This window comes from Cetorhinus maximus, chromosome 2, assembly GCF_964194155.1.
Source record: "Cetorhinus maximus chromosome 2, sCetMax3.hap1.1, whole genome shotgun sequence".
Classification (NCBI taxonomy): Eukaryota; Metazoa; Chordata; class Chondrichthyes; order Lamniformes; family Cetorhinidae; genus Cetorhinus; species Cetorhinus maximus.
Genome location: NC_135880.1, coordinates 12,139,902 through 12,159,408, shown reverse-complemented (window position 1 = coordinate 12,159,408; position 19,507 = coordinate 12,139,902). Strand labels below are relative to the sequence as shown.

Here is a 19,507-nt window from a genome sequence, read left to right as displayed (position 1 = left end):
CCAAGGCCATAGGAAAGAAGTGGAAAGAGCACTGGGGAGTTCTTGGAGGAGTAGAAACCACACTGAAGAGGAAGCAAAGTGCTGCCTCAGGGAGATCGCTGAAAGGCTGTCAAATAGAACAATAAAAAATTCATCAACATGTCCCCCTCATGTGAAAATGTCACACGAGATGGGACATGTTAATGAAGTACACAAAACCTTTATTAAAAGTTTTTAAATCCAATATCAAACCTCGTCCCGCCACTGGATGAGGTTTGTGAAAAAATCACTTACCCGCCTGCCCGTTGGGCCCGTGCGCCGACCCAAAGTTCGCACGGGCCCCTCAAAATCCTGGTCGATTGGTAAGTTAATGGCCTTAACAAGGCCTTTAATTAATGGCGGGCGCACATCCCGCTGCATAGCGCGCCCGCCGACGGAAATATAGCGATGCCGCGCGCTGACGTTGGGACGCTCATGCGACATCAGCACGCGAAATTTTAAGCGCTGACGGACGGGCTCCGCCATCCGCACAGAAGATTCAGCCCCTGGTCTATATTACTTCTCTTTTTTGCGCAATTCCCCAAAGTCCTCTGGTACCACCCCAATATCCACAGAGGCCTCTACAGTTCACATCCTCCCTTCCCTAGAGCAACCTGGGATGAATTCCATCCTGACCAGGTAGCTTTTCTACATGGAGGGTTGCCAACCTTTATTTTTATGCTATCCAATTTCTCTAGTCACCACCACCACCCCCGCCAAACTCTTTTACCCTAAATATGGGCAGCATCCTCTGCTTTGGTGAAGACAAATGCAAGCCACTTATTTAGCACCTCAGCCATGCCCTCTGTCTCCACAAGTAGATTTCCTTTTTAGACGTTTTGAAATGTTTACCGGATAATTTTTTTGTGTCAAAGCTGCCTGAACTTTCATCTTCCGGAAAGCCTTTCTCCTGAAAACACAAATGTTATAGAACCATTAGAATCATCATCATAGCACAGAGGGAGGCAATCCGGCCCACCGAGTTTATGCCATTCACGGAACCAGGTTGAGCAGCAGGCCAAAAAAATTATCGCCCAACAATTGCAGCAGTTTAACAGCTCTGTTCGAGGGGTGAACCGATCAGATTGGCGAACATCACTCGGCTTAGCTCAGACAGAATTTCTCATCGCTTCAGCAGCAACATCTCAACCTTGAGTCACCTTTCCAACGGAGGAATTAAACACCCTCTTACAAAGTTCTCAAATGCCTCCCCACTCCCCCTCTCCTGCAGTAGATTCTCCACTGTCTTGGTGGCCTTAAATGCCCTTAAATCCTTGAAATATCCAACTAATAGTGCTGTGGGAGCACCTTTACCGCACGGACTGCAGCAGTTCAAGGCTCCAGTGCAGCTTCTCAAAAGGAAAATAGGAATGGGGGATTAATGCCAGCCTTGCAATGTCCCGTCAATGAATAAGTTAAAAAGTTAATGTTCATTTTTTTAAATTGTCATACAATCTCCAAGTGTGATTCCGAGATTGGGCACCCTCCTTGGCAGAATGGGAAACCCCGTTTATCATGTGTCTATAGTACCGGGTGGCGAAAGTAAAATCGCTGCTTCCTGTGATTAGATGCGAGGATGCCTCAAAGACACCTACATCGGTTGGTGAAGCCTTCAACCAAATCCCAGCCAAATCCCTTCCGCACCAAAGTATCAGCTACATCGGTTGGTGAAGCCTTCAACCAAATCCCTCCCGCACCAAAGTATCAGCTATTCTGCCAGACCCTCCAGTCCATATTTCAATTTTCCAAGCAGTGGCTGCCCACTGGCTAGACACCATCCATATCCTTGCCTGGTGAACTAAGCTAAAGCAAAATGCAGCTCTTAGAAATGTGTTCTTTGTATCTGTAGGCACACAGGCATTTAACATAGTGGGGGGGGCAGAGGGATTTTTAAAATCCCAAACTATTATCTTTTGACAGCTCGGCCTCATATTCTGCTGAACACTAATCTATACATTTACCAAAAGAAAGGTTTGCCTTTGTTATGTGCTAAACCCTCTAGAATGGTGCTTGGATCTACTCATAGACACAAGTGCTATTCCGAGGTCAATGTTTTCCATATGTAATTTCCTCCTCTCCCCAAAGAATATTCTTATGTCAAAAAAAGTAGAGGAGACGGCGGTAATGTCACTAGATTAGTAATCCAGAGGCTCAGGCTAATGCTCTGGGGACATGGGTTCAAATCCCAAAATGGCAACTGGTAAAATTTTAAATTCCATTCATATGTTTGGGGCAGAATTTTGCCCTTGGCAATGGGTGCTTGGCAGGGGCGTTCGAGAAGCCGACTGCCACCCGCGATCGGCGCCGCACTGCGATTTCACACGGGCGGGCCAATTAAGTCCCAAGTTGGGACTCATGTTTTTAATTCAAAAATTAAGTTTTTATTTAATGTTTATTTTCCTAAAAAATATAAAGGCCACTTGGCCTTTTCGCCTGCCTTTGGCATTAGGTTGGACGGGCAGCATAAATTTGAATTTAATTAGATTGTTAATGGCCTCAGTAGTCCTTTTAATTATTGGCGGGCGCATAGCCAACTCTGGCGTGTACCCGCCAAACGAAATATCGCGAGACTGCGCGATGACGTCGGGACACACGCCCGATGTCATGACGCGTCATTTTACACTCGGGCGTGTCAAGCGCACACCGAGTGTAATATTCTGCCCCTGGAATTGAAGGTAGTTAAGATTCAACCACATTGCATGTAGGCCAGACCAGGTAAGGATGGCAGATTTCCTTCCCTAAAAAGGACATTAATGAACTAGATGAGTTTTTACAACAATCGATCATAGTTGTCATGAACACCATTACTGAGACTTTGAAATGGCCTAGCAAGCCACTCAGTTCAAGGTCAATTAGGGATGGGCAAAAAAATGCTGGTCTTGCCAGTGACACCCACATCCCATGAGAAAGAATAAAGAATAAAAAAGACACTAGGACAGAGAAACCCATCACTGATAAAAAAAAGCTATATTTTGACACATGGGAATGTCAGCTGCCTCACTGCTCATTTACCATCGGTCACACTGTAGCTCTTACCTTTTTATGTTTAAGACCCACAGTCTCCAGGTGTGCCCCTTGTCCTCGGTGAAGCTTTAAAGATCCAGGTGCACCTGTGAAAAGGAAAATGCAAAACAAAGATCAACCGCCATTGTAATCTGCAAACCACCTCGAGTGGGCTGTTAAAGAGGAGAAAGTGTGTGTGGGGGAGGTGTTGAGGAGGAGATTTTCCCAGTCTACCTCGTGACTTTAGTGCAATCCCAGCACAAAGTTACAGCAACAGAACTGAGAACTCCTAAGCAAATTCAAGACCATTCGGCCCGCCCAAAAATCAGATCTCTTCTTTTACAGTTACAAATACTTCGCCTAATGCACCTGAAACAGTTTGCATTTGAACACTCCACACCCACAGAATACGGCTTCTACCGCTTAAAACGACCAGGTTTAAAACACAGTCAGTTGCTCACATTAACTAAAATGTGATTAACATTAATGCAAATTGCTAATGGTCATGTCAAAAGTTGCCGATGATCTTGTCTTAAGTGCTCCATTCATTTCAGGCAGAAACAGCGGTGATTACTGACTAGTTCACACATTATTAAGGTGTGCTGAATGCAAGGACAAGCCAGAGCAAAAAGCAGCTCACAAAATCATAGAATTATGCAGCACGCAAATTGGTAATTTGGCCCATTACGTCTGCACCATCTCTTTGCGAGAGCTATCCAATTATCCACATTCCCCTACTCTGACAGAAGAAGGTTACTACGGATCCTGCTTTCACCGTCCTTTCAGGCAGCGCATTCCAGATCAGGATGACACACCGTGCAAGGAAACAAATTCCTCATCTCTTCTCTGGTCCTTTTATCAATTACCTTAAATCTGCCTGGCCTCGTTACCGCCACTCCACCAAGTGGAAACAGCATTTACCTTCCCAGAACAAAAAAAAAAGCAGTAAAAACTGGGAAATAAGAACGCTGGTCTGAACTGGTCTTGTATACCTTAAAATGGAACACCAGTAAAACTGGGAAATAAGAGTACTGGCCCAAACTGGTTTTCCCTTCTGGGTTATCCAAAATTTTGAACACCTGACCTGCAAATATGCAGAATCACACTTATTAATCCCGAGCATTTCCATCCAAAAAAATTCACATTGGAAGGGGGAGTTATTGACATAAGTCGATGCTCGAGTCTGCACCAACAATAAATATGATAAATAAATGCATATAGACAAACGTTAGCATCATATCGCTCAAGAACAAATTTTCCTTCTACAAAATGGAAGGACATGTCATTATCTGCACATTTGGGTGCCAACCTGGGATTTTTTTTTATATAAAGGTCATAACTTCACCTTGGAACTGTCGAGAAGCAGGCTTCTTCCAAGAAATCACCTGACCTTTTAGTATATAAAACTGACCATAATCCCTTGAGCTTTGTGGAAAAATTTAAGACTCGGAATGACAGACTGTTACAATGAAGCTTGCTAATACAGCCTTATAACTTAAAAATTGTTCATATTGCTGGGTAGAATGATATAATTGCTCAAGCATTATCAAGAATGTAAATTTTGCAAAAAGCACCTGGAAAGCAAAAAAGTCAGAAAACTAAAGATTTTGTATAAAGAGTGAATGGCTGAGTGAGTGCACGTTTGAATTTTGTTTTACATGTTGTACATATCTTTTTCTGTATTCTTTGCGATGAAACACATTTGGAAACGGTGTCTCATCTCTTAAAGGGCGAAGGCATGTTAGAATCATATCTCTCAGGACTAAAGTTTTCTTTTACAAAATGGAAGGACTTGGCATTACCTGAACCCTTGGATGCTAACCTGGGAACTTTTTTTCTTAAACCAAAGGTCATAAGTTCACCTTGGAACTATCAACAAGCAGGCCTCTTCCAAGAAATCATGTCATGAAGCTATTAATGTATATAATATTTTGGAAAATATTTTTCTTTTAAAATAGAGGTTTTAGTCTGTGGCTGTGTCTTAATTGGATTAAAGCCAGCTAGTCTGGGTGCTTTGATATGTACTAGTTTTGATATGTAAGAGAGAGAGCGTGCATTTGCATTTTTTGAATAGAGCATTCAAGAAGTGGGGTGAAAATTGATGCCTTTCCGGCAGCTACCAAGCAATATGTTTATATTACTAATAAAATCGGTACTACGAAAGGGGTTTCATTGTTAAGAGGTGGAGTTCAGAGAGGCTGGTGGGACAATGAGAATTTGAATTCAATCAGTGGTGGTAGGTATAACTTCAGTAGTTTTCGGGTGTGCAGGGCAGAGGCAATGTGAGATCAAACGGCAGCTGAAAGCCTTCAACTGGCTCCACAGTGAAAGGAATCTCAATTTGAATTTGTAAGGTGAAAATGCTTTGTCTGGTGTTTGGTTAAGTCTATGAGTTGCTGTTGCCTAAATGGAGATTAGTTTGGGAATTTGTTAAAAGTTATGATAGTAGTAATTTGTAACCATGTGTACAAAAATGTTTCATTTAGTTTAACGTAAAACCTCAAGAACTAGTGGTCCGATTCCTGAGTTTAGAGTCACATCTCAAACCTATCTTTTAAAATTATTGGTTATGACAGTTGTTTAAAGTTTCCCTCTGGGATTTTTTTTAATAACTCCGCTTTACCAGCTGCATCGCTCGTAACAATCACCAGACCTTTATGGAACTCGAGGAAGATCTGGTTGTTTGTTTTGAACAGCAAACATTTTAATTGATGGGGAAAAACAACTGAAAACTTGCTGGTTTTGCCTACAGTCTTGTTGGGGAACAAGCTGAGGAAGGAAGGCTACCCTAACTGGCTCCCTCCCTCTCTTTCTCTCTACCTTGCCTGAATTAAGTGTGGCCATCAACCTGCAGCTAGAGAACCCTCATCTGAGTGTAACTGGTCTGCATTTGGACCTGCAAAGCGGAGACTGGTTGATGAGAACTTCCAAGACGTCCAGCGGGACCAGCTTCACTCGAGGGAAGCCCAGGTCAACGGCCTCGAGACACTGCAAACTTTAAACTTTATTTTAGAACGCCCATCCCCTAAAGCCTATCCCTGCAGAGAGACTCTGTTTGTCTGTGTGTGTATGTGTGTGTGTCTGCTGGGGGAATTCTTTAGGAAGAGCTAGATAGCCATACTTCCCGACGACACTTGTGTGTTAACCAGTACTTGCAAATTGTTAAAAAGAAGTTGCGCTTTATAATAAACAATAATTCTGAGTTTATCGAAAGAAAGGCTGGTTGAAGACTCTTTTATTCTGGGCACCAGTAGGGGAAAGATGATTGGCTATTTTGGTGGGAAAATCAAAATTTTAAATTAAATGGTACAGCCTGCAGAGTCGTGGGGCTAAATCACACACACAGTCCTCCCCTCCCAGTGTAACACAGAAAATATAAGTACATTATAAAGAACAGCAAATAAACTGGAAAACCAGTTCGGACCAGTAGTAGCTATATCACCAGTATTACTGGCATTTCCTAATAGCCTGCCAGTTTTACTGGCACCATCATCCGGCTTACTGGTACCATCGTGTATATTAGCTGGCAATTTCTACTGGAACATGAGTTCTGAACTCTCTCATTTCCCCGTTCAGAGCTGGTTCCCGGTGGTACCATTAGTACTGGAACTTCCTTATAGGAAGTCTCCATTTAACCTTCTCTGCTCCAAGGAGACCAGCTCCAGCCTTTCTAGTCTCTCCATATAACTGAAGTCCCTTATCCCTGGCACCACTAATGTTCAATTACATGTACTTAAAGCTCATCTAATCCCCTCTAAGTGATGTGGGGTTACAGTTTGTACTGACTTTAAAAGGAACGCTGCAGGTCACAGTGGAGCTGGAAACAACCGGGCTGAGTGTCACTAAACAGAGGAACATTCTTGTTATGTAATGGAGTAGTGTAATAGTGTTACCGCATTACACTGGCTATCATGAATAGTGGGCAAAATGCGTTCGCTCAAACGTGCCCACTGAAAGCGAGGTGGACTGCAATTAGTCAAATGTAATGATGAAGTTTTGTACCTTCTCCCTCTGGGAGTAGTTTCTGTTGTCCACAGCTGGCCATGTATTCATATCCACTGCCTTTCTCCAACTGCAAAGCAAAATATAGGAGCCATTAGCCAAGGAAATTACCTTTATGGACAATGGTTCTGGTGTTTCCTGTTTAGCCAAACTTAATAACAGTAACACTTTATTTCGCAGAATCACAGAATTATTACAGTGTAAAAGGAGGCCATTCAGCCCATCATCTCTGCACCGACTCCCTGAGCATTTTAACTTAATGCCAACCTCCTGCCTTTTCCCCGTAACCCTGCACGTTGTTTCTATTTAAATAATCATCCAATGCCCTCTTGAATGCCTCAATTGAACCTGCCTCCACCACACTTCCAGGCAGTGCACTCTAAACCCTAACTACTCGCTGTGTGAAAACGGTTTTTCTCACCTCACCTTGGCTTCCTTTGCAAAACACTTTAAAACTGTGCCCTCTGGTTCTCGATCCATTTACGAGTAGGAACAGTTTCTCCTTATCTACTCCGTCCAGACCCCTCATGATTTTGAAAACTTCTATCAAGTCTCCTCTTAGCCTTCGCCTCTCCAAGAAAAACAGTCCCAACTTCTCCAATCTTTACTCATAACTGAAGTGTCTCATCCCTGGAACCATTCTCGTAAACCTTTTCAGCACTCTCTCCAATGCATTCACATCCTTCCTATAGTGTGGCACCCAGAACCGAGATGGACTCGATCTGAGGTCTAACCAGTGTCTTATATAAGTTCATCATAACCTCCCTGCTCTTGTACTCCATGCCCCTACTAATGAAGCCTAGAATGCTGTATGCTTTCAAAACAAATCTCTCTACCTGTCCTACAATCTTTAATGACTTATGTACCTATACACCCAGGTCTCTCTGCTCCTGCACACCCTTTAGAATAATATCCTTTATTTTTTACTGTCTCTCCATGGTCTTTGTACCAAAGTGTATCACCTCACACTTCTCCGCATTGAACTTCATTCTCCACCTATCTGTCTCCTCCACCAATGTGCCTATGTCCTTTTGAAGTTCTACACTGTCCTCCTCATAGTTTACATTTCTCCCAAGTTATGCGTCATCTGAAAACTTTGAAATTGTCTCCTGCACACCAAGATCTAGATCATTTATATATATCAGGAAAAGCAAGGGTCCCAATACTGACCCCTGGGAAACTCCACGGCCCATTTCCCCATGGCCCCTGCAAATTTCTCCCTTTCAACTATTTATCCAGTTCCCTTTTGAAAGTTATTATTGAATTTGCTTCCATCTCCCTTTCAGATATTGCATTCCTGACCACAAAAACTCACTGTATTTTAAAAACAAAAATTAGCCCATCTTTTCTCTTTTCTGTCACTGATGTACTGTGTACTTCCAGCATGTTCCGTTCCATTAGACATGAGGTTCATTTTACTGCTGAGTTTTTTTTTTATTGTTTTAAGATCCCAAAATTTGTCAACAAACACTTCACAAATTAACAGTACAATTTAAAAATGGTTGAAAAGAGACATGTTGCTGAAGTTTTTTTTGACTTGCACTCATCAGGACAACACAAGACACGAATGCGAAATTTCAAACAATCACAACAATTTATACTTCAGGTGAAAAGGGTGCTGATTGGTTAGCAACACCTCGGCCAATCCACTTGCCAGCCAATCAGAACCCTTTTCTCCTGTAGTATAAATTGTGATTGTTTGAAATTTGGCATTCTTGTGTTTGTCCTGGTGAGTGCAAGATGCAAAGCTTTGACAACATGTCTCTCTTTTCAGCAATATTCAAGTTCTGTCCTAACAATTCAATTTAATTTAATAGTAGAAGCCCCATTCTTTGACCAGTATGGGTACAAAATCTTCCTTTATGTCTCACCTCAGACTGTTTCTCCGTTGGGAGAGCTTCCATGAACTCGTACATCTGTCCTGTCACCATCTTCAGCTTCTCCTCCTTTTTACTTGGCTTCTTATCTGCAGTAAGAGTGCATGAGCACACGTACATGAGGTACCTTTGAAGGCAGGTTTCTTTATACTCTTATAGTTAGGGGTTCATCTATTTTGTTTTCAATGTTCACCTCTACCTCCTCCCAACCCCCATTCCTTACCTACTGTAACCTCAGGGTAACTCACAATCAACCTCGACAACTCATGTTCACCTTCACAGATACAAAGGGCTGATATTCAGCTTGACGTTAAACTAGCGTGACAGCTACTCGGTGTAAAACTGCCAATTTCCATTTCCATTCATTCCAATGAAAGTCAGACGATTTTCTATTACACTTTAAAATCTATCCCAATGGATCATCAGCTACATGGAGAGACTACAGAAACCTAGGATCGTTCTCCTTAGGAGCAGAGAAGATTAAAGGGGAGATTTAATAGAGATGTTCAAAATATTGAACGAGGAAATGTATGTGGCAGGTACGTCAGTAACCAGAGGACACAGATTTAACATAATCGACATAAGAACAAATCAGAGGCAAGGAGAATTTTTTTTTTAAATACACACAGCGAGTCATAATGATACAGAATTTATTGCCTGAAAGGGTGGTGGAAGAAGATTCAAATAGTTCAAATTCAAATAGTGGTAGCATGGTGGTATTGTCACTGGACTAGTAATCCAGAGACCCAGGGTAATGATCTGGGGACCCCGGTTCAAATCCCACCATGCCAAATGGTAAAATTTGAATTCAATAAAAAAAAATTTTGGAAATGAAAGACTGATGATGACCACAAAACCATCACCAATCGTCATAAACACGCATCTGGTTCACTAATGTCTGCCATCCTGACCTGGTCTGGCCTACATGTGACTCCAGACCCACAGCAATGTGGTTGACTCTTTACTGCCCCTCTGATCAAGGGCAGTTTGTCATGGGCAATAAATGCTGGCCTAGCCAGCAAGGTCCACATGCCATGAATGAATACTAAAGCAGCGAATTGGATAATTACTTGAAGGAGAGAAAATTGCAGAGCTCTGCCTAAAGGCATAGGGGGGGTGTGATTGAACAGCTTATTCAATGAGCCAAAATAGCCATGAAGTATCAAATGGCCACCTTCTTTGCTGTGTATTCTATCACCCTGTGTGGAGATGTCTACTAAATCCTGGAACAATAACTTCTTACAAAATGCACCAGAGTTTACTGGGTTAAATTATGAAGACAGGTTGCATATTGGTTTGTATTCCCTTGAGCTCAGAACACTGGGTGGTGTTCTGATTGAGGTGCTTAAAATGACCAAGGGTTTCAATGGGCTAGTTATGGAAAACTTATCTCCTCTCGTGGGAGAATCCAGAGCCAGGAGCTATAATCTTAAAACCAATATTATTAAAGTTCAGCCCTTCAGACGCCAATTCAAGGGAGCAAAGGGTGGTGGAAATTTGGAACTCTGTCTCCCAAAAGGCTGGGGAATCGACTGAAATTTTCGAGACAGGGTTTGTTAGATTTTGGTTGAGTAAAGATATCAAGAGATATGGATCAAAGGCAGGTAAATGGAATTGAGGTGGGATTCAGCAATGTGACTGAAAGTTGGAACAGATGTGAGGGGCTGAGTGGCCTGCTGTTCCTATTTGCTTTCTTCAGAATGAAGGAAGTAAAATTGGAGCAAAATTCTGAGTTGAATTGAGCCCAGATCTCAAGGTGGGGAAACACACACGCGCACATGCCAAGTGCGCGCACACAATCACACTCGCAGGTAACGTGCAGAATCACAGGATGACCAACAATCCTGGATTTTCTGGGGTTGTCTCAGAATTTGGCTCCCCATCCCATATCTTCGGCGTGGGCTTCCCAGAACGCCATCTGTCCTGGATTCCTCCGGCAGCAAGTGAGGAAACTGCTCGAGGTCTCCTCTTGCCGCTGCCTGAGCATCTTTGGTGTCTGTGCATGCACACTGTCCTCCTGCGCATACGCAGTCCAGACCCAGCACAGTGCGCATGTACAGACACACAGCCACGAGGGAGCAGCAGCAGTACTGCTCGGCACTCTCCTCTCTAGTGCAGAGGAGAGACTAGTCTACAATTCTATGAGGCTGGGCTCTCACCTATCCCTGAAGTTCCCTTCCCTGAAGGTATTCAACAAACTAGGTGAAATGTTGCAGCAATCCAATAACTTCCATGGCTCCTTACTGTTGCTGTCGCGAGTCCATTTTGCCAATTGAATTCAGTTCCACTCACCTCCAGACTCCCCAAAGCCTGTCCACCATCTACAAAGCACATGTCAGGAGTGTGATGGAACACTCCCCACTTGCCTGGATGAGTAGCAGCTCCCACAACACTCAAGAAGATTGACACCATCCAAGACAAAGCAGCCCCGCTTGATTGTTTGTGGATGCGGTGCCAGTCACTCCCTCCACCACCAACGCACAGTAGCAGCAGTGTGCACCATCTACAAGATGCACTGCAGGAATTCACCAAGGCTCCTTAGACAGCACCTTCCAAACCCATGACTACTACCATCTGGAATGACAAGGGCAGCAGGGAGATGGGAAAACCAACCACCTGGAAGTTCCCCTCCAAGTCACTCACCATCCTGATTTGGAAATATATCGCCGTTCCTTCACTGTCACTGGGTCAAAATCCTGGAACTCCCTCCCTAACAGCACTGTGGGTGTACCTCCATCACATGGACTGCAGTGGTTCAAGGAGGCAGCTCACCACCACCTTCTCAAGGGCAATTAGGGATGGGCAATAAATGCTGGCCCAGCCAGTGACACCCACATCCCGTGAATGAATATAAAAAACTTGCCACAATGGGGACAGGGTTGGGGGGGTGGTGGTGGTGGTGGCAAAATCAGGGTCACTTCATCGGGGGCAGGTGTGGTTGCAGGAGCAGGCGGTGCAGTTCTGGTGGCAAGAGGGGGTCCAGAGCAGGCTGGGGGAGGGGGTGCATGCATCCCATTCTGAAGTCAGCAACAGCACTCTGAGGCCCGAGTCCTGGGCTGGGGCTGGTACAGGTCCAGAGGGTTCTGGGAGGGGATGGTCCAGGCGGGCGCAAGGGGGAGGAATGATCCATGGAGGACTGAGGGGTTCAAGGCCAACGAGGTTGGGAGGGAGCTGGTATCCAAGCAAGCCGCCCTTCTGCTCACATCAGCAACCCTCCCCCAACACAACTCCCCTCCCCCAACACAACTCCCCTCCCCCAACACAACTCCCCTCCCCCAACACAACTCCCCTCCCCTCTCCCAACACAATTCCCCTCCCCCTCCTCCGCTGGTGAAGTGTCTCTTATTATTTCCCCTTAGATTTGGTCACCCTGTTCCCATTGTGGCAAGTTGTAGAACTGAGTTCAACACCTTTGGAAAAATGGGCGAGCACCAGAAATAGAAAAAGAGCCATGGAATTTATCAGATTGCGGTAAAGTATCATCTAGTTTGTTAATGTCCTTCAGGGAAGGGAACTTCAGGCCTTCATGAGATTCCAATCTCATGGAATCAAAGAACAGCACAGCCCAGGAGGAGGCTTTTCAGCCCATCAAAGAACAATCCAGTTAGTCCCACTTGACTGCTCTCCTCCATAAAGCTTTTCTCCTTCAAGTATTTATACAATTCCTTCTTGAAAGGCAATATTGGATCTGTATCTACAACCCAGTCAGGCATTGCACTCCAAATCCAAACTACTCGTTAGCCAGTGCCTCCTCTGGTTCTTTTCGCCAGTCACCTTAAGGGTCTGCCTTCTGTCTGAAACGTCACCGTCGTCCCTCACGAGGTACTTGACTCTTCAATACCATCAGAAGTGGTTTGGGCAAATCAGCATCGTCCCAGGGTAAGTGGTGACGGCTAAAGTGTCTTCAACAGGACCCCTCAAACCTGCAATCTCCAGCACCTGGGAGGATAGCGACTATCTTATATTTATGGCCTCCCAGTTTTGGGAGCTCCCACAAATAGAAACATCTCGTCTACCTCTACCCTATCGAAAACCCCTCATAATTTTCAAGGCCTCTATCGGATACCCTGAGGCCTACATGAGATTCCAATCTCATAAAATCATAGAATAGTACAGCCTGCAGAGCGGGCTCGAAGGGCTGAATGGCCTACTCCTGCGCCTATTTCTTATGTCACCCCTCAACCTTCTCTGTTCTAAAGAGGAGCCTTGTTCATCAACCTTTCCTGATGGATATAACCTCTCAGTTCTGATATCATCCTTGTGAATCTTCTTTGCACCTTCTCCGGTGCATCTATATCCTTTATGGAATATGGAGACCAGAACAGTACAAAATGCTACTTAGGCCATAGCTGGAGTACTGTGTGTAGTTCTGGTTGCCACATTATAGGAAGGATGTGATTGCACTGGAGAGGGTGCAGAGGAGATTCACCAGGATGTTGCCTGGGCTGGAACGTTTCAGCTATGAAGAGAGACTGGATGGGCTAGGGTTGTTATCTTTAGAGCAGAGAAGGCTGAGGGGGAGTATACAAAATTATGAGGGGCATAGATAGGGTAGATAGGAAGAAACTTTCCCCTTAGTGGAGATGTCAATAGCCAGGGGGCATAGAGTTAAGGTAAGGGGCAGAAAGTTTAGAGGGGATTTGAAGAAAGATTTTTTTCACCCAGAGGGTGGTTGGGATCTGGAACACACTGCTGAGAGGGTGGTAGAGGCAGGAACCCTCACAACATTTAAGAAGTATTTAGATGAGCACTTCAAACACCATAGCATACAGGGCTACGGGCCAAGTGCTGGAAAACGGGATTAGAATAGATAGGTGCCTGATGGCGCATGGACACGATGGGCCGAAGGGCCTGTTTCTGTGCTGTATAACTCTTATGACCCTATAATTGTGCACAGTCGCTAAATGAAGGTTCTACACATGTTTGAAAACATGAGCTGTTGGGAGGGACCTCAGCAACCTTTGTTAAGGATGGGGTGGGGGTGGGAGGAGGTAAATCATCATCCCTGATTATTATCTGGTGACTCCTATTGGACGTGTACACGGGACAGTGAACGAATGAGGAGAATGGGATTTGGCTATAGATATACAATATAACACAAAGGTTACGATGCAGAAACGGGCTATTTGGCCCAATCGGTCCATGTCAGCACACCCTTCACACCAGCAAATAACTCTAATCCCATCTGTAGGCCTCGTTCCCGCGCTCCACTTGGTTTCCCATTTTCAGTCAAGTGTCCTGCCAGCATTTGTGGTCAAGACGGAGAATAATCGTTTGGAGAAGGTATTGAAAGCTAACTGGTTAGCGCCTTTGTCACTGGTCCCCAACAGGGAGTCAACAACAGGAGACGGGGAGGGTTGGAAACCGACAGGAAAAATAAACACGTGTTTTTATTCAAGGTTTTGTGAGTAAAATTAATTTTTTTTTTTTAAAGATTTACGAAAGGTCAATCCTAATCCCACGTGCATGCCAGAGAGATTGGATAGGATTAAAAATTAAAGGTAATTACAGCAAAGAACCATGCAGAAGAGAGTACTTAAAATAGAGGAACATGAGGAAAATACAGACACAAGACACAAGTGTTGGGAGATTCTCTTTATTGTTGAGAAAAAAAAAAGAGGATATTATAAAACAACACAAACCAGGAAATGAGATTGTGTCAAGGTGGATGCTTCAGAAGGAGGTACAGAAGAGGCAAGAAACCTAGAGGAGGAGGAGGAGAAACAGCAAAGAGAGCAGCAGCTAGTGGGGTGAGCAGAGCAAGCAGCAGGTAGTGAGATGAGTGGAGAGAGCAGCAGGTAGGTGAGGATCAATGGAGGCACAAAACAAGTAATGGGTTCCTCAACACCTCAAATTTAAATTCTCAACCTCGCGTTTAAATCGCTTAAGGTCCTCATCCCTTCCAATCCCTATAAAACCCCTTCCTCTCTATATACCCCCAGAAGTTTGTGGTTTCAGATCTGCTCCTTTTGAACATTCCTCTCCCTTTGCATCCATACCGATGACTGTCTTCAGTCGGCTAATCCCCACACTATACTCCATCCATCCCTCCATCCCCTCCAACTCCTTTTTTCTCCTCCCTTGAGTTCCTTCTTAGCAACGTTCTAACCACTCCTTTTTGTCTCTGTGTCCATTTTGGTCCGATGATGCTTCTGTAATGCATCTCGGACACTTTAATACATAAATGCAAGCTGTAATAGCGACAATGAGGAAACTAGTTAGTATTGTGAATAATGGAGATTTTAGAAGGTGAAGGGGATATAGTGGAGATTCGGATTGGGAATGGGAATTCTAGAGGCTCTGGATAGTAACAGGTATAGCGGAGACTGGTTAGTAAAGGCAATGAGAGAGTCTGGTTTATAATGGGAATAGCAGAGAATCTGGTTATGAATAGAATACCAGAGATTCTGGTCAGTGGAAAGAGCAAGAAGTCTGATTAGAAATGGGAATAGTAGAGATGGTTTAGAATGGGAATTGTGCAGATTCTGGTTAGAATGAGCATACCAGAGATTCCGGTTTATAATCGGAATAGCAAAGACTCTGGTTAGTAATGGGACTGGTAGAGACTCTGGTTCGTAATGGAAATAGCAGAGATTCTGGTCCGCGATGAGAATAGTAAAACTCTGGTTAGAATGAAAGTAGCACAGACTCTGGATGGTAATGACTGTGGGGAAGGGTAGAGGATAGAAGTTTGTTAAGAAGAGTAACTATAAACTGTTAAAGTAGCCAATTTACCTTCATCCACTTCAGCGCGTTCACACACCTCTGCCTTCAAACCACTGCCGTCGCTTGGAGCGAGCTCCTTGATTCCTCTCGTCCAGTGTGAAAGTTGGTGGACTTTCCGGCTCCGTTCAGGGTCTGCTTGCTGTTGCCCCGGTGACCAGGTGCTTGACTTACCGCTCCCTACATCCTTCATTTTGCACCGCCAGAAATCTCCATCAGCTCTGCAGCCCTCTGGTGCACAGAGTTCTTGAACCGGGGCCTGTAGGAACATGTACGGCTGCGCCACGAAGGTCGGGCTGCTCGGCTGGGCAGCCCCGGTCCCCGGGAACGTCCGTGCCTTTCCCGTAGCGGCAAGCAGCTTTCTTGGGGCGTTGACGGCGTTGTAAGCGTCTCTCAAACTTTCCAGTTTTCTCCAGAGGTCTTGGATCGGGCCGTGACTGCGGCTCGAGTTCACGGTGTCTCTCCGCCCCGGTTTAGAGTGCGGTGCCGCCGCCATTGTTTCGTACGCGCCTCTCTCTGCCGGTGCCGTGCCGTCGTTACCGCCTCGGTGGCCTTTGGTGCGGCTCAGCCGTCCTCCTGGCCGCTGGGCCCTCGCAAACGTCTTGCTGTGAGCCCCAAACTCGTCAGAAATCACTGGCCTGCGCTCCGACACCGCGTGCAGTCTGTCGTCCATGGAATGGCTACGGCTGAAGAGGTTCCCCTCGGCGCTTGAATCGCCGCGGGGAGCAGGCCATCTCCTCCCTGTTAGGCCAAGCTGACAGGCGCCCGTGTCCTTGGGGCGCCTGCTACTGGTCTCCCATAGAGTATCATATATGTCCCCGTCGCTCTTGTGCCAGTTCCCACCTTGTCGCTTGGCCTTAGCCTGGCTGGTGCTCCTGGCCGTCCGCTGGAGTTCCTTGTATTGGTCGTTTCGTGATTCAGTCAGCCCATACAGCTTATTGATACATGCCGTCTCTTGGCTTTCACTACCAGACCCTGCTCCGTGATACATAAATAACCAGATATACATTTTATAGAATACTGAACTCAGTGGAAATCCAAGGGCACAGAAAGGGAAGTTAAAACGTTTGTGACGACCCTCACCTTGAGGTCAACAATCTCTGAACGCACGTGGTCAATAAATGCAAGCCCACGCCAGTCAAACCCTGCGCACAATCAGGAGTGTGATGGAACCCTCGGCGTTTGCCTGGATGAGGGGGAGCTGGCAATTCCACTCGAGAAGGGCAATGCCATCCAGAACAAAGCCGCCCATTTAATGGGCAACACATCCGCCACCTTAAAAGATCCCCCCCAACCCCCTCCAAGGCCGCAGCATTTCCCCCCTCCCCAAGCTGCAGTGGCCCACCAAAGATCCTCCGACAGCACCTCCTAAACCCACAACCTCTACCACCCAGCGAAGGCAGCAGCCACACGGTGGGAGGGGGGGTGTGGGGGGAGCCATTACCTCAAAGCTCCGCTCCGAGTCGCACGCCTTCCAACTTTGCAAACGTGTCATCGTTGCTGGGTCACAATTCTTGAACTCCCTAACTCTTGAGGATTGTGGGAGTAACTTCATCCAATCGGACTGCAACAGTTCAAGACCGTAGCTCACATTCTCAGCGGCGATGAGAGGCGGGCAATAAACGGCAGCCTTACCAGCAACACCCAAACCCCACAAACGGACATAAACCAAAATATGCTTCGAGACATCACAGTTTGAGCCTTGACAGAAGGGTGTTGTGAGGCTGTTTGACCTAGTTATATCGTGCCCTCACCCAGTATCCATGAACGCTCACTTCGAGGAGGAGATCATTAACAGTGATTTGCTGCGGGAAACCTGAATATTTGTTTTCTCCTTCCCTAACCTAGTAAACAGAGAACAACTGTAGGGTGTCCAGCAGTGAGCAGCACAGAATGTTTGACTATAAGAGTAAAGCAGCCTTGCTGCAATTGTATAGGGCCTTGGTGAGACTATGCCTGGAGTACTGTGTGTAGAGTTTTGGTCACCTTACCCATGGATGGATATACTTAGCTTAGAGGGATCTGCAACAAACATTTTCTAGATTGATTCCTGGGATGAGAGGCACCATCCTAATGAGGTTAGATCGAGTAGAATAAGCCTAATGCTCTCAGAGCTGATCTCCTTAAAATGTAGAGAGTTCTGAGAGGATAGTTAGAGAGGGGTAATTTCCCCTGTCTAGGGAGTCTAGAACCAGGGGTCATAGTCAAAGGATAAAGGACCAGCCATTTTGGACTGAGATGAGAAGGCTCATCACTCAGAAGATTCAAAACCTTTGGAATTCTGTAGCCTTGACCCCGGGGGCTGTGAATGCTCAGTCAGGAAGTGTATTCAAGACCGAGGCTGATAGGGTTTTGGGCACGTAGAGTATCAAAGGATATGGGGACAGGACATGAAAGTGGGGTGAGGTGGTGAGGTAGCCGTGATCTTCCCGAACGGTGGAGCAGACTCAAGTAGTCATAGGGCCTACTCCTACTCCTTTTCCTTTTGTTGTCGTCAAGGATCAAACCTTGGACTGTTCTGGTCTGTACCGACTCAGCCAATCGCTCACTGAGCTCATTGGGCCATGGTGGTGGTGGTGGGGTGGGGTGGCGGGGGAGAGAACAGGACAGTGGGTGGGGTAGCTACATCCGACATATTACGCAACTGTGGCAAAGAAGCATTCCGGTGAACCTTAAAGACTGATATTCTGCCCCCTCCCCACCCCCGATATTATTTCACATAGCTTTTGTTGTTTGTCAAACGACCCCAAAACCTGTATCAAATTCCCTTTGATCTATTTAAAAGTCCTGCCATGCGCAGCAAACTTTCAACACAAGGTGACAAAACAGGGCCGTGAGTTAATGTATCAGATTAGGTTACTCTGTTTAATCATCATCACCCTTCTATAATTGCTGAGGGAATGCAGCCAGAGTGTCCACGACAACGTGTAGCTTTGATACTTGATAACGTGCGTGTCACAACATATTATCATATTGCCCTGGAGAGCATTCAGAAACCAACTTATACTTAAACATCACAAAATGTTGTGAGGCAATTAGCAGGAGGAGGAAATTCAAAGAACAATAAAGACTTTCATTTATAGAATGTCTGTTGTGGTCTTAACGTGTCGCTATATGTTTTCCAGCCAATAAACTGCTTTTACATAGACTTCATAGAATGGACAGGTTATTCAGCTCCATCGGTCCCTTCAAACCTCACCCCCACCCCCCGTCTTTCCTCATCTACCTCTGTCAACATAACCCTCTATTCCCTTCTCCCTCGTATGCTCATCTAGTCTCCTCTTAAATGCCTCTATACTATTCATCTCAGCCACTCCCTGTGGAGGCGATTTCCACAATCTTACCACTCTTTAGCTAAAGAAGTTTCTTCCGATCTCCCAGTCGGATTTCTTGGTGACCATCTTATATTGGCGGCCTCTAGTTTTACTCTCCCCCCAACAAGTGGAAATGTTCTCTTCGTGTCTATGCCAACAAAAGCTTTCTTCAACGCAAACTGGAGGAACAGCACCTCATCTTCCGACTAGGCACTTTACAGCCTTCCGGACTGAATATTGAGTTCAACAATTTTAGATCTTGAACTCCCTCCTCCATCCCCACCCCCCTTCCATTTCTTCCCCCTCCTTTTTGTTTTTTTCCAATAATTTATATAGATTTTTCTTTTCCCACCTATTTCCATTATTTTTAAATGTATTCCACCCATCATTTATCTATACCTTTTATGCCCTTTTAGTCTTATTTCACCCCACCCCCACTAGAGCTATCTGTACCTTGCTTGTCCTGCCATCCATTCTTAATTAGCACATTCTTTTAGATAATATCACCATCTTCAACACCTTTTTGTTCTTTTGTCTGTGACATCTTTTGGTTATCTCCTCCTATCACTG

The 19,507-nt window shown here is 45.3% G+C and overlaps 1 protein-coding gene across 1 annotated transcript in view; it reads right to left on the bottom strand.

Annotated features, from left to right (window-relative positions):
- Nucleotides 1-19,507, bottom strand: part of dok7b (docking protein 7b) — a 97,108-nt gene that overhangs the window by 8,958 nt on the left and 68,643 nt on the right. The window contains exons 9-13 of the mRNA XM_078557346.1: nucleotides 15,636-16,598; nucleotides 8,895-8,989; nucleotides 7,024-7,093; nucleotides 3,055-3,128; nucleotides 871-928 (exon numbers count right to left, since the gene is read on the bottom strand). Of these exons, the coding sequence (XP_078413472.1) occupies nucleotides 871-928; nucleotides 3,055-3,128; nucleotides 7,024-7,093; nucleotides 8,895-8,989; nucleotides 15,636-16,598 (1,260 nt within the window). The remainder of the gene's footprint in view (nucleotides 1-870; nucleotides 929-3,054; nucleotides 3,129-7,023; nucleotides 7,094-8,894; nucleotides 8,990-15,635; nucleotides 16,599-19,507) is intronic.